This window comes from Falco peregrinus, chromosome 16 (assembly GCF_023634155.1).
Source record: "Falco peregrinus isolate bFalPer1 chromosome 16, bFalPer1.pri, whole genome shotgun sequence".
NCBI classification, from domain to species: domain Eukaryota; kingdom Metazoa; phylum Chordata; class Aves; order Falconiformes; family Falconidae; genus Falco; species Falco peregrinus.
In genome coordinates this window covers 1,837,634-1,854,433 of record NC_073736.1, presented here as the reverse complement: position 1 = coordinate 1,854,433, position 16,800 = coordinate 1,837,634, and the positions used below count along the sequence as shown (strand labels likewise).

Below are 16,800 nucleotides of genomic sequence, written 5' to 3'. Positions count from 1 at the left end.
TCAGGACAGAAATTCACTGGGCAGGTCCTCCACGTTGTAGGAAAAGCTGTTTAAACCCTTCCCACATGCCTAAACCTACAGATTCCTACCGAACATGTGGAAAATTCCTTGTCAGCAGAGGGGATCTGCCTCCTGCCCTGTTCCCCTTCTCTTCTTCCAGCTGTGATCCTTTCTCCCCAGAGCAGCACAAACATTATTCGAGCTGTCCAAGGGCCGGTAAAAACAGCCTCCCAGCCCCAGTCCCTGGGGGATGGCTTCTCCGGGACAGTGACGCTGCAGCGGGACATGTGACATTTTGCATTGCACAGAGCAACCCTGAGATGGTCGGCGGCGACATTCCCACAGCTGGCTGCCTTCCTCGGGGACGCGCGACCAGAAGTCCCCTGCCATGAGCTTGGAGCATATCAGCTTCAGTGGACATGGAGGCTGCTTCTCCTGCCTTTCCTCCCCTTGCTCCCATGGGTGGGGAGGATCTGGGGAGCAGGACCCAGCTTGGGGCTTATCCAACCTCGTAGTGGGAAGCCCAGAATGGACTTGTGCTCTGGGAGGAGGTGGCTTGGTGCAGCAATGCCCCGTGGAGTTGCTGCCGCAGCGGGGTGCTGCGTGGCTCTGGGGTTCAGGCATGATGAAGAAGTGAGGACCCATCAGTGGAGATTCACTGCTGCAGAGGCCAAGGGGTGTCAGATGGGTGGATGAAGCTTTTGGGGTGCTGAGAGACTCCAGATGCAGATGCTCTCCTAGATCTGGGGGAGCAGGGAGGGGTGAGGGGGGATGCAGAGATCACCTTGCTGGGAAAGGCTGAGGAGGGGTGGGCTGAGAGGGCACCGGGCTGAAGGGCAGAGACCTCAGGCAAGCGTTGTGAAGGCAGCTGGGTGTGTAACCCCAAATTTCCTCTCCGCCCGGGAGCACCCCTTTCCCACACAAGGCCCTGGCCGAAGCAACGTTTGCCATCACTGTCCGTCTCCTCCATCCAGGGTGGATACACAGGGATGGAGCAGGGGAAGGAAGCGCCCTGCCATGTCCCCATCCCTTGTGTTTTCCTGAAGGGATGAAAGCAGGTGAACCCCCACCCCACAGCCTTCCCAAACACTGCAGGGGGCTGGGAGTTGGGGTGCTGCCCCTCCGTGTATCCCCGGGGTTTAAGGGGAGCCTGGACCAGCACAGCCACTGGGGACCAGGAAAGAAAAATGCAGATACAGCCCCAGGCCCACCCTGGGGTCCCTCCTGGGGACAAGGGACCTGCCTGGCCTGAGGGCCAGCTGTGGCTCCCAGTTCCAACTCCCTAAATCAATGCTCTTGATAAGACAGACCGGCATGAATGCTGGTGGTTGAGGGGTTCGGCTCCCCCCAGCCACTTCACCCCCATAAAGCAAGTGAGTCCATGGGACCAAAGAGACTAGATGTGACACAGGCACTGGGCAAGAGCATCCTGTGAGGGACAGAGGCCACAGCTCCTGCAGGAGAAACACCTCCCAAAGCACATTCCTGTCCCTCCTGGCGGGGGGGTGGGGGGGTGGGGGGGACAGCCCCAGCTGCTCCCCAAGAGCCACCTGAGGGCAAGCGAGGCTGCTGGAGCCAAGATCAAAAACTCCTGTTCGGGAAAATTCCACCTCCAGCTGAGCACAAAAACGCAAAGGAAAGGGTTTCCGGGAAGTGCCCCCACTTCCCCGGAGCCTCCCCTCCCCGGATTGGGATGTTTTGGCCCAAAAGATGGAGGGGACGGGGAGAGGGGCAGGAACCGGAGGAAACTAAACTCCGGGAGCTATTTTCAGCCCTCGGGCAGGAAAAGCACCTGCTGGGGTCATTACGCCGCGGAAAAAAACAAACCTTGAGATTTTCTTCCCGGGGGGTTGGAAATAAATAGCTGGGCTCATCCCCGCTGGAACTGTGCGGGTGCGAGGGGTCACCCCGAGGGGTCCCGGGCCCCGACCCCCGCACCCGGCGGCCAGGCGACGGGCTGGGTCCGCACCGCGGGGCCTGGGGTGGGTGGGGTGTCTGCCTCCTGAAAAAAAACGGGGGAGGGCGTGGGGGGGTCGAAGGGGTCTGGGATGCTCCTGGCCGCCGCCGCTGCGTGCGCAGCCCCCGGGCGGCGCGGGCGGGAGGATGCCCGGGCTGATGCTGCCCTCTCCCGTCCGCCGCCGCACGGCCGGTGCCTCCTGCCTCCTGCCCTGGCCCCGACCCCCGGCCCGGGCAGGGGGCGGCCAGCCTCGGCCACAGCCTCAGGGCTCCGGGAATTTGCGTGTCAAGGCATTTCCCCTCGCAGGCAGCCGGGGGTGCATCTGCTCGGTGGTGGGGGTGCGCTGGCAGGAGCTCGATCCCTGCGGCGGGGCGGGGGGCACCCCAGGAACACTTCCCCCAGCCCCCCAGCCTTCCTCACCCCGCCCAGCCCTTCCTCATCCCCCCGGCTCCCACCTCCGCCGGCTGCGGTCCGGGTCCATCGGTCCGGTGGGCGAAGGACGCCCCCTCGGGGGGGGGGGGGGGGTCCCCACGGGGTGCGGCGCTGCTGCCCCCCCCCCCCCGGGTCTGGCCGCTGCGGGGCCGCCCCCTGCCCCCGCCCCCCCCCCCCCCCCCCAGCCTGCGGACAGCGGCTGAGGGGAGTGGGGGTGCTTTTGAGGAAGGGCCCCCCATGGGGCTGAACATCCCGACGAGGGGGAAAACCAGCCGCGGGGTGGGGGGTGGCACCGAGCCTGGGTGCTCATGGCGGGGGGGGGGCTGAACTGGCAGCCTCTCCTCCTGCCATGGGAATTTGCTGGGTGAGGCCCCTCCGGAAGGGCTGGGTGCCCCTCCCTGGGGACCGGCCTTTCTGGCATCACGGCTGGCATGTCACGGGGTGGGGGGGAGGGTCTGCTGTCCCTTCGTCCCTTGGGCATCCCACCCCGAAGCCATGAGATCCCCACAACCCTCCCTCCATGACTCTCCAAGTTACCACGGAGTGTCAGCCTTCCTTGTGCCGACAGTTGCTGTCCCATGGGATGGGGGTAGAAAAATGCAGGAGTCACTGGTTTGTGTCCCGAAAGCCCCACATCAGCACCGCCAGCTCCTTTTCCCCTGTTCACGGGACCCTGATCCTGCAGCATCAGTCCCCGGTCAGGCCACGGGGGCTGAATGAGCCCCAGTGGGGATGTGCCCACCGTGGGGACAAGGTGATGGTCACCCACTCAGGAGACGGGGCTTACAGCCACCAGCTCCCTCCTGGCCCCCTCCCCGCATAGCTCCAGGCATCCACCTCAGGTCTGTCCCCCGCCGAGGGACACTGCTGTCCCCAGGTCCCATCCCCGGGCCTTGCGCCATCCCCCTGGCCCAGACAGCTGTCCCTCTCGGGGGTCGAATAGCCACCATATGTCGCTGCTGAATCCCTTGCATTCATGGGTCTTCCTCCAAACACCCACCTGTCCTCCAGCTCGCCCCAGCCAGGCTCTCCCACCCAGGGAAAACAGCCCCTTGTTGACAACCTGAGTCCCGTGTCCCCCCCAAGTCCCTCTGTGACACATGTGGGGACAGCCCAGCCAGTGCCACCGTGCAGCAATGGAGGAGCTGCCTCTAATGTGCTGGGGATGCCTCTGGCATGGGGGGCACTCTGGGTGGGAGAGCCCATGGTGGGGTTTGTTAGTGGGGGCCCTACTGGGTGAATCCCTCCTCCAGCTGCAATTTGGGGCTGGGGTCTGGGAAGGGGAAGGGCTGTGTCCGGGCTGTGGGCTTATGGAGCAGGGGAGGCCACGGTGGGGCAGAAATGCAGGTGGTTTAGTGCTGGCAGTGGGGCAGAGCATCACTTGATCAGTGCAGGCAAGTAGGGAGGTCAGGGCACCCCATATAGTCCTGGACTGGGAGCCAGTAGACTGGTGTGTTGGGGCACCTGGTTTGGTCCCCAGACCGGGGTCCCAGCAGCTGGTGGGTTAGGACACACAAGATAGTTGCAATAGGCTGTGGGTCAGTGTGCCCAGTAACATCCCCAGACTGGGATCCAGTGGACTGGTATGTTGGGGCACCCAGTGTAGTCCCCAGACTGGGAACCAGTGGACTGGGGGCTGCTCCACCACCAGCACCTCTCTGTTGATCCCTGCCCCCCATCCCAGGTCAAACCTCTAAAGACCAGTAATACCAAAACAAAACTGTTCTCCAGCTGGACTTTATACCTCCGTCATTATCCCTGATTTCGTGATGGGGAAACTGGGGCCCGGAGGCCGGTCCCTGGGGCTGCGGGGGTGAGTGATGCGGTGGGGAGCAGCGATGCTGAGCCCCATGGGGGCATGGCACTGCAGGGGCATGAGCAGCCCCAGCCCAGCACCCTCCCAGCAAACCCACCCGGGGTGAGGCAAGGGGTGTCAGCCGGTCCTGCCGCCACTGCTCCCACCCCAGCTGGGGACAGGTAGACGGACATTGTCCCCATCGCTCCCCACAGGCTGGACCTAACCCCAATCCCAAATCCCCACGGGCCGAGAGGTCGCTGTGCAAAGCTGCTGGCCGTGGGGATGGGGCTGAGGGGGCAGCTTCTGCCGTGGCCCCATCGTGGCCGAACAGCTGTTGCTGTCCCGAATCTCGGCGAGGAGGCATGTCGGAAATCCTGGGTGTCGCAGCAGAGGTCTGCTCTGCATTCCTCAGCCGGAGCGGGGAGAGGGCCAAGCATCTCCCCACCGCCTGCAGCTGCTCCCAAATATGTTACAACTTGTCACAGCGGCAGGAAAGGATGTTGGTGAGCCTGGAAAGCGAGAGGGGACGCCTGCCCAGGGGCGACGGGAAGGTGGGTCCCATTGGAAGCGGCATTTTGGTGGGACCCCTTTCCTGTGCTGAAATCCCAGCGGGATGATCTCTTTGCTGGGTCCTGGCCAGCCCCAGCCTTTCTCCCCACCGCTGTGGGTGTAGATGCTTCCGTGACCACGCGGCTTGTTTCACCAGCCCCTGAACCCTGCTGCTCTTTCTGCCCTTTCCAACAGAAGGAGCCGGCTGGCACCATTCCCACCATCCCCACCATCCCCACCATCCCCAGCACCCCCAGCATGGGCACCGTGCAGCTCCGTGCGCCAAACAGGGACGTGCAAGCAGTGTGTGCAGCCCCGTGCACCGGGCAGGACCGTGCACCACGCAGGGTCGTGCACCAGGGTGCAACGTGCCGATGCGCTTCCCCAGATCCCAGCAAATCAGCCATGGTGGGAAGGCAAAACAGCCGGGGCAGCCCCCAGGCATCTCCGCAACCCTGCGCCATGGACCCGGCTTGGGAAGCTGCCCCGGAGGAGCAAGGGCAAACCCTCCTCGCTGAGATTTTCTCAATGGAGGGGTATTTTTAGCTCGGGCCTGGTGGCTGCCCATCCTAGGCGGCTGTGACGGGGTGAGCCGTCCCCGCGAGGCCTCCGCCAGCCGGGGAAGGTCACCCCGTGACAGATCGCAGCACGTTCTGCCCGGGGCTCGCACAGCGTTGCCTTTGTGTGCCTCCCAGCCGCCGCCATCCATCACGGGCTAACCTGACAGCCGGCAGCAGAGCCCTAATCCCCGACCGGCTCCAAATTACCCAGGGCGCAGCCTGCAGCCGCCATGGGCACCCATGGGACCCGGGAAAAGCCCCCCCACTCGCCCGTCCCCCAGCACTCCTCTTTGTGGGGTGCTCAGGGTGATGCAGGCCGTACAGGGAGCCCCCTTGGCAGCCCAGGTGCCAGGGTCCCTCAGTGGCTACTGCTTGCCCAGTGATAATCATTATCCCTGGCTTGATATCAGTCAGGATGAGTCCACTGGACCCAGGGACTCCAGACCCCACTGTGTCCCCCGGCCTGTGTCCAGGATTAGGGTCATCTGGCATAGAGGGTCTGATGGAAGAGCAGAGCCACAGCCGGGTGGGCACAGCGTTATCCTGGCTCCCTGTATCGGTGGCAGCAGGGCAGCCTGGATGAGACCCCCCAAAAAGGATCTGGAGTGAATGCAGGGGCTGGGGTTGCCACCCAGTGCGGGGTCCTTCTTCCCCAGTCCCCATCCCAACTGGCACTGGCTGCTCTTTCCTCCTGATCTCCACGGGCTCCCTCCAGCCTTCACAGCCTGCTCAGGGACACAGTGGCCTCAGTGGCCCACCGAGGCTGGCTCAAGCCACTTCTCCTGGCCCGGGAAAGGCCACGGCAGCAGCCAGCGCCTGCTCTGCTGATGCTGCCCCTGTTTTATGAAGTGCTAAATGCTTGACTGCTCTCTTGGGTGGGTCCACCACGTGCCCCACAGAGCCAGTTATGTCACCGCCGGGTTCCTCATCCTCCAAACACACCCTTGCCATTACAAAAAGCCCATTTATATGGCAGAGCCAGGGTGGTCCTGCAGGCATCCCTCACCCAGGGACCTGGCTGCAGCTCGAGGGGCTCACTTGGGTCATGTCCTCCACCAAGTGCCACTGTAAAGGTCTCCATCAGTGAGGCAAACTGCTTGACATGCTGCTGTGAAGCCCTCGGGCTCAGGTTTTCCCTCCCAGTGGCTTCACACCTGCCACTGGCCCCTCTGCAGGCTCTCAGGGCGAATCATGCCCCTTCCTCACTGCTTTAGTGCTGTCATCCTAAGCAGGGGACAAGCCAGTGCTCTGATTTCTTTCCTTCTTGAGCATTTGGGGGTTTGGTTAACCCTGAGGAGCACACGGGCTGTGCCGAGGGTGACCCTTGAGGGTGAGGGTCCTGCTTTCCTTACTGCAGATTTTTTATGGATGCTAAAACCATGGGGTCAGCAAACCCCCAGGGCTGAGACCCTGGGAGAGCTGAAATAGGCGTGAGGATGTGTTATAAGGCTTCTGGGCCCAAACAAGTCACTGCAAAGAGAGAAAAGCATTGTGGCAGGTTCCAAAAAGGCTAGAAATCAACCCGAAGTGAGCCAGGGTGCTGGTAGTGGGTGTGGGGAATGCACTGCGGCACAGCCTCTCTGGGGAGGGGGGGATTTGGGGAAGGAAAATCCCGGCAGGGTTGGCCCTGCTCTTTGCTGACATTCTTTCCACTGACCGATCCCTCGGCTGGAATCTGGCCTGGAGCAGGAATAGGAGGAGATGGGAGATGGTTTCTGACGTTCCTGATGGAAAAAAATAAATCCCTTCTGAATTAAAGACAAAGCTGGAGAGACATGGTCAAGAGGTTGGAGTCAGTAGAGAAGGGCTGGGGATGGGTTAAAAACACACCCATGCTGCTACTCAGGCAGTGCCCATGATGGTGCCTCAGTTTCCCCATTGGGAACATGGGAGCAACGTGTCTTTGCTGGGGACGGGTGCGGCAGGATGGTGCTGGGGCTTTGGTTATCCACATGTACAGGGGCCGGTACCAGAGACCAGCTGGGATGAGCCTGCTGGGGCAGGAGGGGATCCAGCCCAGCTAGGCTGCTCTGGTGGGGCATGGAGACACACAGGAGGAGGTGTCCTTTGGGTCTGGTGCATGGGAAGGGCCATGAACATGGATTTTGTACCAAAAATGCCACTCTGGGATAAGGGACTTGGCCAGGAACCTTCAGGAAGCCCGCAGCGGAGGAAGGGCTGAGCCTGGCACCATCCTGCCCGCTCTGTTCCTGCAGGACAGCAGGAGGGGTGCCCAGTGGCTGGCAGGGGATGGGTGCTGCGTGGCCAGGGGTGCCCATGGGGAAAGGGCTGCAGGGTCGTCCCTGCAGTGGGACATCGCTTCGGGGCTGAATTCCTCCGCTTCTCCACAGCCTCAGCCTTTATGTTGCAACATGCGACATGCAGTAGCACTTTCCCATGCAGGATGGGGCCATGGGAAATACGAAATACGGGGGGTGAGCGGGAGCGGCGTGGGGCAGTGCGGGGTGGCAGGGGGCAAAGGCCAAGCAGCAGAGGATGCTGTGCTGGTGTCGGGTCTGACCACGGAGAAGGGATGGATCCGGGGTGCTGTGGGATGGCAGGTGGCAGCCAGGAAGGGGTGCGGGTGCCCGGCCGGGCAGGGCCACGAGGCCACCGTGGGCTGCCCCAGCCCTGCCATAACTGAAGGGACCAGATGAGGCAGGAATGCTGGGGGGAGCTGGCAGCCACCCGCGGCCCTGGTGGCACCTCTGGGCTCAAACAAAGCCCTTGTTTACGGGGCGGCCGGGCTGCCCTCCCCACTGTGCCAGCCCCCCCAGCCCCCCTAGAGCAGCCACGGTCCGGGCAGCGTAATCCCCGCAGGGAGAGCACATGAAATCAGATGGACAAGTTTTGATGTGAGGCAGCAGCTTAGGGTGGGCTCAGGTTTCCTTTAGGTTTTCTATATTTATCTCTGTGATTTAATGCCAGCGCTGGGGTTTAAATGGCACCAACCAGTTGGCGTGGGGAGAGGGAGCAGCCATCCCCAAGCCGCGCACACGTCCCTGAGCTGCCCGGGCGCCCATGGAGCTCTTTGAGACCAACCCTTACTTTTTCCCGGATCAGAGGTTTTACGATGGGGAAAATTTCCTGGGCTCCCGCTTGCAGGGCTACGAGCCGGCAGCGTACCCCGAGCGGCCCGAGGTGGCCCTGTGTCCCGAGGGCAGGGTGGCTTTGGAGGAGAAGGACTCAGCGCTGCCTGAGCACTGCCCCGGGCAGTGCCTGCCCTGGGCCTGCAAGGTGTGCAAGAGGAAGACGGTCTCCATCGACCGGCGGCGGGCGGCCACCCTGCGGGAGAAACGCAGGTTGAAGAAGGTGAACGAAGCCTTCGAGGCGCTGAAACGCAGCACCTTGCTCAACCCCAACCAGCGGCTGCCCAAGGTGGAGATCCTGCGCAGTGCCATCCAGTACATCGAGCGCCTGCAGAGCTTGCTCAGCACCCTCAACCAGCAGGAGCGGGAGCAGAGGGACCTGCGCTTCCGCCCCGCTGCTGCCCAGCCCGGGGTAAGTGCCGTCGTGCAGCCCCGCATCCCACACCAGGGCTGGGGACCAGCGTGGGGGTCATGCCTTATGGGGGTGATGCTCTATGGGGGTGATGCCATATGGGGGTGATGCTCTATGGGGGTGATGTTTTATGGGGGTGATCCCAAAAAGAGACACCCTGGGCAGCTCTGGGGCACTCTGCTGGGAGGAGTGGGACCCCCCAGCCCCGGGGGCAAGGCAGGTGCTGCTGTCGTGGGCTGGTGAATGTCTCCTGGGTAAAGGCACGGGGTGACATTGATCCAGTCCCGACTGGGTGCTCAAACCCCTGGGTAAAGGGGCCACTGGTGGTCTCTCCCTGTGTATGGATGTACTGGGGGCTGCATGCTTCAGTGCTGGGCACTGCACTGGGTGTGACACCTGTGCCTGGGCTTGGAAGGGATAATAAAGGTGAAAATGAAAGAAATAACATAAAATCAAAATAAATAAATTAAGAGAAAATAAAATGGAATAAAATTAAATAATGAAATGAATTAAAATGAGAGAAAATAAAGTAAATAAAATATAAAATTAAATTAAATTCCCCTGCTCACAGGCACACACACACACACTCCTGGTTTCTCCCTGTAAAGGCTCAGGGCAGCCCATCCCACAAAGCCTCCGACCAGACACCGCTGGGGGGTCACAACCTGCTGCCGCCCGCGGCGCTCCGCAGGGATCGGTGCTCCTGGGCACAACACCCGCAGCCTCGCTTCCCGCTCGCCCACTGCCATGCAATTGCCAGGGCCACGACATGCTGGGGCAAGCGGACTTGCTCTGGTGGTCAGCGTGGCACAGCACCCCCAGGCAGGGGACAGGCAGGGGACGAGGGGGTCAGCACGGGGCCACCTCGGGTTTCTCTGGCCAAAGGTGCTGATCGGTGAGCCAGGCGAGGATGAGGATGCTCGCAGCGGGTGTGTCTTGCCGCAGCCCCAGGCAGAGATGCCGCAAGCCAAGTCCGGTCGCGCTGCAAGATTTTGGTCATTTAACCAAGTCTTTGAGAGATATTTTCATCTGCCCTCTGATTTCTGGGCTGGGTGTCTGGGCGTGCACTACCCTCTGCTCTGAGGCTTTGGACACGGAAATGTGTAGGTAGCTATAGACAATACAGGTAGTGATGATATAGATGATACAGATAGATGTAGATGTACATATAGGTATAAGCATTGATGATATAGATTATATAGACGTAGAAGTAGATATAGATGTATAGATATGGATAGAACTATAGCTATATTGATAGATATAGAGATATTGATACAGGCGTAGCTATAGATACAGAAGGACTTTACAAGAGGCACGGACAGGGCTACACAGGGGATTATCCCCTTTCAGACTAAAGGATTTAAGGACCAAACCGGCAGGTACCCAGGTAGCCCAACATTTAGAGCTGAATAAAGGACTGAAAAAGCTTTTAGGCTCCATCCTGTATATTCTTGAGACTTCCCGGTGTAATCCCAATGTACCCACCTGGGTGTATTTGTTGGCTGCCCCTGCAAATGCGCCCAAAACCACACTGAGCAGTTCCCATGTCACTGCTGCCCCGAGCCATCCCTTCTCTGAGGCATAGCCAGGGGTTCACATACTGAGTGCAAAATCCAGGATTTTTTGGGGGAAAAAAATCTGCAAGAATTTCCTACTTCAGTGGGAAATAAATCCAAGTGTTAATTAATTAGCCTGTGCTGCCGTGAGCTTGTAGACCCAAAGTACCATTTCGAGGCTGCTATGTATAGCTGGGTCCTTGGGGTTGCTCCTATAAATTGTATTTTGGGTTTAACCCCAGCCAGCATCACTTCCAGATAAAGACACACACAAAGAAAGTTACTTCAGAGCTTTGCTGAGTAACACTCTCATTTTTCAGGCTGTCAGCTCTTCCCTCTGCAATAGCAGAGTTAGGCCCCAAATCCACAAATCAGACTGCAAAAAGATCTTCCCCAGAAATCCCCTTGGGATGGCCTGAGAGTGTCCAGCCTGTGTGTCATTTTTTATAAGCCTGATTAGATGATTTTCAGCAAAAAACTGGTTTGCTCAAGGACATTGCTCCATCTCTAGCCCTTTCTCATAGTCACCAGATGAAGAGACATTTTTCTCACCTGCAGTGAGCAGATGGCCCCATTTCTCCTCTGTCCAGAGCCCAAAAGGGAGATTTTTCAGCCTTTATGGTTAAGGAAGCATCTGGCCCGGATGGGTCCTGGGGACCCCGAATGCTGTTGGCTCCTCCAGCTGCTTGCAGGTGGGGAGGGATGTGCCCACCCCTGCAGGGATGCTGTGCTGAGGTGACTGGGCACCCCAGGGTGTTTCTGGGGTGGCTGCTGGGGTTTGGCCAGGCTGGAGGAGGTGACAGCCATGGTCAGCATCTCTGCTCCTTGCAGGCGGCCAGCGAGTGCGGATCCGGCAGCTCATCCTGCAGTCCCGAGTGGAGCAGCCAGCTGGAGTTCAGCACCAACCCTGCAGGTAAGGTCCCCCCACCTTGTCCCGCATCCTGCAGTGACACCGGGCTCCGGGGCGGGGGCAGCAGCAGGGGACACCTCAGCTCTGGAGCAGAACATTGCTAAGCCAACCCCCCAAGAGGAGATGCTCAATGTGGAGGACAAAAGGAACCTTGTCCTTCCCTCCCCACCCCACTTTTGCAAAGACATGAGCTCCCCCCAGGCTCATAAATAGTCCAGCACTGCCTTGGCTCAGTGCTTGGTGAGTTCAGGCTTTTCCCACTGCCTGATTTCTCCAAGACGCCTGCTCTGAGGAGCCGAGCAGTTGGATGGCAGCAGCTCAGGGCCCCAGCAACTTGGTCCCCATCAAGGGTTCATCTGTTGCCACCCTTTGGCTTGGTTTTGCTGGCTGCGGTGCTGGGCATCACTGCGTGTCGCTGCCCCGGCTCCCTTTCCGTCCCCATGCCCCACTCTGCAGCTGCTATTTTTTTTTTTTCCATTATTGCAGTTATCCCCACCCCCACCAAATCCACCTGTTTTTTTTTTCCCCAGAAGGCAGAAACTTAAATCTTATTTTCCAATGAGGAATAAAAGCTAAAAAGTGTCCAAAAGTTTCACTCTCCAGGGGAAGGTGTCACTTCCCCGCAGGGTGGGAGCTGGGAGTGGGTGCCCTGGTCACTCCATCTGTGCAGGGATCACTGGGTCCCCCCTGCACGGAGCCAGGAGCCATCCCCAGCACATGGTCCCCGTCCCCAGCAGCGTGATCATCCCCTTCCTCCCTGCAGATCACCTCCTGGCTGACGATGCGGTGGAGGACCGCAACCTCCACTCGCTCTCCTCCATCGTGGAGAGCATCGCTGTGGAGGACGTGGCCGTGACGTTCCAGGAGGAGCGGGTTCAAAACTGAGCCAGCGCAAACCCCGGTGGCTCTTCGAGCTGGTAATGGAGTGGGAATAAGATGCCGGAAGGGTCCAGCCACTGGAAATTGTATTTACCTCTCCGGCATTGTGGACTGCACCGCTGAAACCACTTGCCTCCTTCCCCACTCCTCGTGAAACGCTCCTGCCCAGCCAGCTAGAAAAAAATAATAGGGAGAGGTGGGATGTCGGCAGCGCTGCAGCCCCATGCTGGCAGCGGCCCTGGTTCCCGTGAGGGCGGCCGCCCGGTGTTGGGTTCCACTTCACTCCCTGTCCGGGGCGATCGGTTTTTGGGGGCCAATGTGTGTGCTGGGTTCGCTTGCTAATTTTTTTCCAAGATGCTCTTTGACCAACGTCTCTCTCCAGCTGGTGTCCTGCGGGTGCTGAGCCCCGCGGAGGCTGCCCGAGCTGTCTTTTCTACTGAACGCTGTGTGGAGTTGCCATTTTTTTTTTAATTATTATTTTTGCTAACTTATTTGGATTTTTTTTTTTTAAATAAAGGCATTCTTGTTTGAACTGCTCGGGGCTTCCTTTACTCCTGTTCGCCTCTGTGCAGGTCTGCCCTAATTCCCAGGTTGGGGATTTCTCCATATCAGAAAATCCAGCTGGACTCCAGTGTGGTCACTCAGCGGTGGAACTGGATGCCCCACACTCAAATCAGCCCTGCAGAGAACAGTGATCTCACTAGTCTGCAACTGTGGCTCAGCCCTGTGCCCCAAAAACTCTTGGGGGAGCTAAAGATTAATTGTATTTTTAATTTGGGCTCTAGAAAGAAGGCTCAAGCCAGCACTGTTTTAAAATCTTGTTTATTGGAACACACATACATCCTTTCCTGACCCGATCCAGGGTTTGGAGTCCATGCAGTACCAATAATATGACGAAAGAAGTAGGGCATTGATATAAAGGGCTCACTGACTCTTCAAATTAAAAAAATATTTAATACTGTATTAGGCAAATAATACACTGAAAAGACATCGTGACTGTATAGCCTCTCAGATATTGCACTTCCAGACAGCACATGATAAGTATAAGGTCATTCCAGCCATCAATAAATATCACATCAGAAATAGGGGCCACACAAGGCAAACGTGGCATAAGGAGACGAAGAGATCCTACCCTACGGGGAAGAAATGGGAAGAGTGAAGGGCCTCCTGGATTGATCCCTGCCCACAGCCTGGAGGCAGGAGAGGAGAGCATCTCCTCTGGTCCCAGAGGGGAAGGGATGGGCATGTCCCGGGGCGGGGGTTGCCCCCCGCTGTGTCTCCCCAGGTGCCCAAGGAAGGTCCCCTCTCCTGTGGGTGCTGGGTACCGTCCCGGCCAGCAGTGAGCCTATGGGGCGGTTCCAGCCCTTCCCCACGCAGCCCTTCATGGACCCGTCGTGCAGGCACAGCCTCCCCTCTACATGGCATCTGGCAGCACCCCAAAATGCAGCACCCTGACCACCTGCACCCTGGCAGACAGCCACCCTCCTCGCCCCTACGATGGCTGGTCTCTGCTCCACCCCATGCAGCGCCGACCCTGGCACTGGCACTGGCCCCCGCTGGGGGCAGCTCCCTGCCTGGCCACCCCGGTGTGAGGATTTTCACGAGCCTGAATCTTCCTTGGCTTCAAGTCCTGTGGGCAGCAGAATTCCTGATGCCCAAGGGGGCTCAGATGAGTCAGTGCAGCAGCCCATGGTGTATTGGCAACATGAACCAGGCAGGAGAAAGGTTTCCAAATATTGCAGCCCGCTTTTGGGGTGTCTCTGCTGCTCCGTGATTGCACCACGCTTCTGCCAGCGACGGAGCAGGCACCCAGCAAGCGCACCCAAAGCCCGGCCAGTGTGGGGAGAGGTGGGTGGACAAGCCTCAGGCGGGAGCCATGGGGAGCTGGGGGAAGCGGTGGGGTGCACAAGCAGAAGGGAGAGCATCCTTTTCGGTCCACCGCAGCGAGACTGCAGCGTTTGTTGGTTTGGGCCAAGGAACAGGTGCAGGCTGGGCTCTTGTCCTGAAAGGCAGCCAGCACGTGGCCATACTGATAGTGGGGATGTGCTGAGAAACAAAGTGGGAAAGGCCCTGTGAGGATGGAGCACACCTCCACCCGTGCACCCACAGGCCAGCAAACCCAGATGCAGTCAGTAATGAATCTTCCTGGCACAGGGGAACCATGCCCCAGGGTACAGCAGGATCCCAGGAGCATCTTTGAAGTGCTTGACTATCCTTCCCTCACCCCAGTGGGACCCCCCCATCTAGGATGGCATTCTGGGGTCCCCAGTGGAGCTGTCTGTCCGAGGACTGGACAAACCGTACATGGTTGGGATGCTGAGCATCCCTCCTGCATCATCTCAAGGTCCTGTAAACCTCAGGCAGCAGCGGTGGGCTGTTCCCCCACCACTGAGGTCTCCATGGTCCTCCATGGCAAGGCAAACCTGTTGAAGGCAGACACCCTGCCTGGGTGATGCTGGACAGAGGACGCTGGGCCTCATGCTCTCCTCTCGGTCCCCATCCAGCTCCGAGGCCTTGGTCCTCCTCGCACTTACCCAGGGCTGGGCTGGTTCCTGTCACGCTGACCCTCAGCAGGAATATGTCCGGACCGTGGAGGTCTCCAGCCTTGGCGACCCAGAGGCACCAACTGGAAGTGAGTCAAAGAGCGGAGCATGCAATTAGCAACTGCTCCAATTAGCCCTCAGCTTTCCACCAAAATATTTGTTAGGCAGTATCTGTGTGCTGACGCCAAATGGAGATGAGGGTCAAAGGAAAAGGCATGTTTGCCCAGCTCTGATGCTCTCAAGGCTCCAGGGTATGTGGCAAGTTGCCACTTGCCATCCCCACTCTCGGCCAGCGAGCACCCTGCTACCCATGTCTGGGTGCTGTCAGACCCAGGGATTTTGTCCCAGGTTTCATTGTCATCAGCTGGGTGGGAACTGCAGCTCCCAGGGATGGGGTGGAAAGGGTTGAACAGGTTTGACCCAAAGCACTGGGTGAAAAGCTGTGAAATTTGAGCAAATCTGGAGGCAGGAGGAGAGCTGAGCCTGGAGTTTGGGGCCAGAAGGTGAAAGCATAACTTTTTAATTCTCATTCACACATTCATTTCTGAGCCTGTTGAAGCCAGCTCTGCACCACTGGGGATGTGGTGGGTGGCTTGGGACAGGGGCACCAGGGTGCCTGGTCCAGGGGACAAACCAGCTGGAGCTTGTGCCTTCCTACAGCTTTGGAAGGGACCAAAATACCTTGTAGAGAGGAGTCGTGTGGTGGGGACGTGCGTGCTCAGCTAAAACACGACAGCCAGCAGCACAGGCAGCAAGCGAGCCTGGGAGAGGGGCTGCTCAGCAGCGCTCAGACTGGATTGAGCTGGTTAATTCTGTCCCTTTGGGGATGGGTCCCAAAAGGCCGGATGGACAAGACTGGCCCAGAGTGGGCTGCTGCTCCCTGACAGCCCCCAGTGCTACCCCAACAGGCTCAGACCTGGATGCCAGACCCAGGGTGAGTGAACATATCCCCAGTCCAGCCCTCTCCCTTGTCCTGGCAATTCAAAACAAAGAAATCACACACCAGACCAGAGTCTGAAAATATCATTTACAGCAGACAATGGCTCATGGATCACACGGATTCAGCATCACAGGTGATCAAGCCTCGCTCCCTCTCCTCTCCTGGTGGCACATCAATCCCCATATTCACCATGAGGTCTGAGCAGGGGTGTGAGAGGACCCTGGGCGGATGGGGGTGACCTACCTTCCGGGGGCATTTTCTTGGCAGAGGCGGATGGAGGGGGCAGGGGCACCACGCTGGTGACACGGAAGCCGGCGGGCAGCGTCTCGGCCGAGCCACTGAGCATGTTGATGCTGTGAACGTCTCGTGGGCGGAAGCGCTTTCGCCAGGACGGGGTTCGACGGAAGGTCTTGTCATCACCCTGTGAGGGAGGAGCAGGTTATGGGCCCGGCAGCTGTGGCAGCAGGACCTTCTCCCCCTGTGACACACTAGCACTACTTCCACCTAACAAGGGTGGGCCTGTACATGAGGGCCAACTCTACCATTGCAGAAGTGTGTCATCAAACTGGACCAAGGACATAGGAGACGTCTCCGGGATCCCATGACATAAGCTTTATCCTTTCCAGCTTGCCCATTTCTTCTCTCCAGCCTGCCTGCAAAGATGCCTTGGAGACATCAACACACATGGCTCAGTAAAGACCCCAAGGGATGCATCTAACCTTGGCCAGGTGATGGCATCTGGAAGTGCTTGCTTCCCTCCATGCTCTGAAAAGAGCCCTGACTAGCTCTGCTATCATATCTTAGTGAGGAAAGTTACACATCGGAGAGATCTAGATGAATTCCAGCCTTCAGTGACTCAACGTGAACAGTTTTCTGGCTGCTTAACAGGGCATCTCTAACCCACCACTGCAGATGTGCCATGCCCAGAATATCTGTGACTCCAAATGGCAACATTAAAGCAGCTGGCAAGGAAAGCCAGGTGAGCCTGCTTGAAACTCAGCCCCCTGAGCGTGAGGCTCGAAATGATGCACAAGGCTCTTCCTCACCTGCCTCCGCAGCCTGGCAGCACATTCCTTGGGGCCTTGTCTAATAGCTTTAGCTTATTCCACTGATACTGCTCATGCGACTGCTCTAGAGAGCCCGTGACGCACTATTTGACACCCCTGGACAAGGAG

At 58.8% G+C, this 16,800-nt stretch overlaps 2 protein-coding genes across 17 annotated transcripts in view; one reads left to right on the top strand and one right to left on the bottom strand.

Moving 5' to 3' along the window:
• The first annotated feature begins 8,317 nt into the window (after positions 1-8,317).
• On the top strand, positions 8,318-12,148 carry MYOG (myogenin). The gene is made up of 3 exons (XM_005239599.2): positions 8,318-8,797; positions 11,185-11,266; positions 12,027-12,148. Exons 1-3 carry the CDS (start codon positions 8,318-8,320, stop codon positions 12,146-12,148), a joined length of 684 nt encoding a protein of 227 aa, XP_005239656.1.
• An 806-nt stretch (positions 12,149-12,954) lies between these two features.
• Positions 12,955-16,800, bottom strand: part of PPFIA4 (PTPRF interacting protein alpha 4) — a 57,599-nt gene continuing 53,753 nt past the window's right edge. For 13 of the 16 annotated variants that reach the window (XM_055819920.1, XM_055819919.1, XM_055819926.1 and 10 more), the window contains 2 exons: positions 15,869-16,046; positions 12,955-14,768 (listed from right to left, as the gene is read on the bottom strand). In XM_055819920.1, the coding sequence (XP_055675895.1) occupies positions 14,710-14,768; positions 15,869-16,046 (237 nt within the window). In that variant the 3' untranslated portion in view covers positions 12,955-14,709. The remainder of the gene's footprint in view (positions 14,769-15,868; positions 16,047-16,800) is intronic. The other 3 variants (XM_055819922.1, XM_055819931.1, XM_055819921.1) reach the window with 2 other exon arrangements.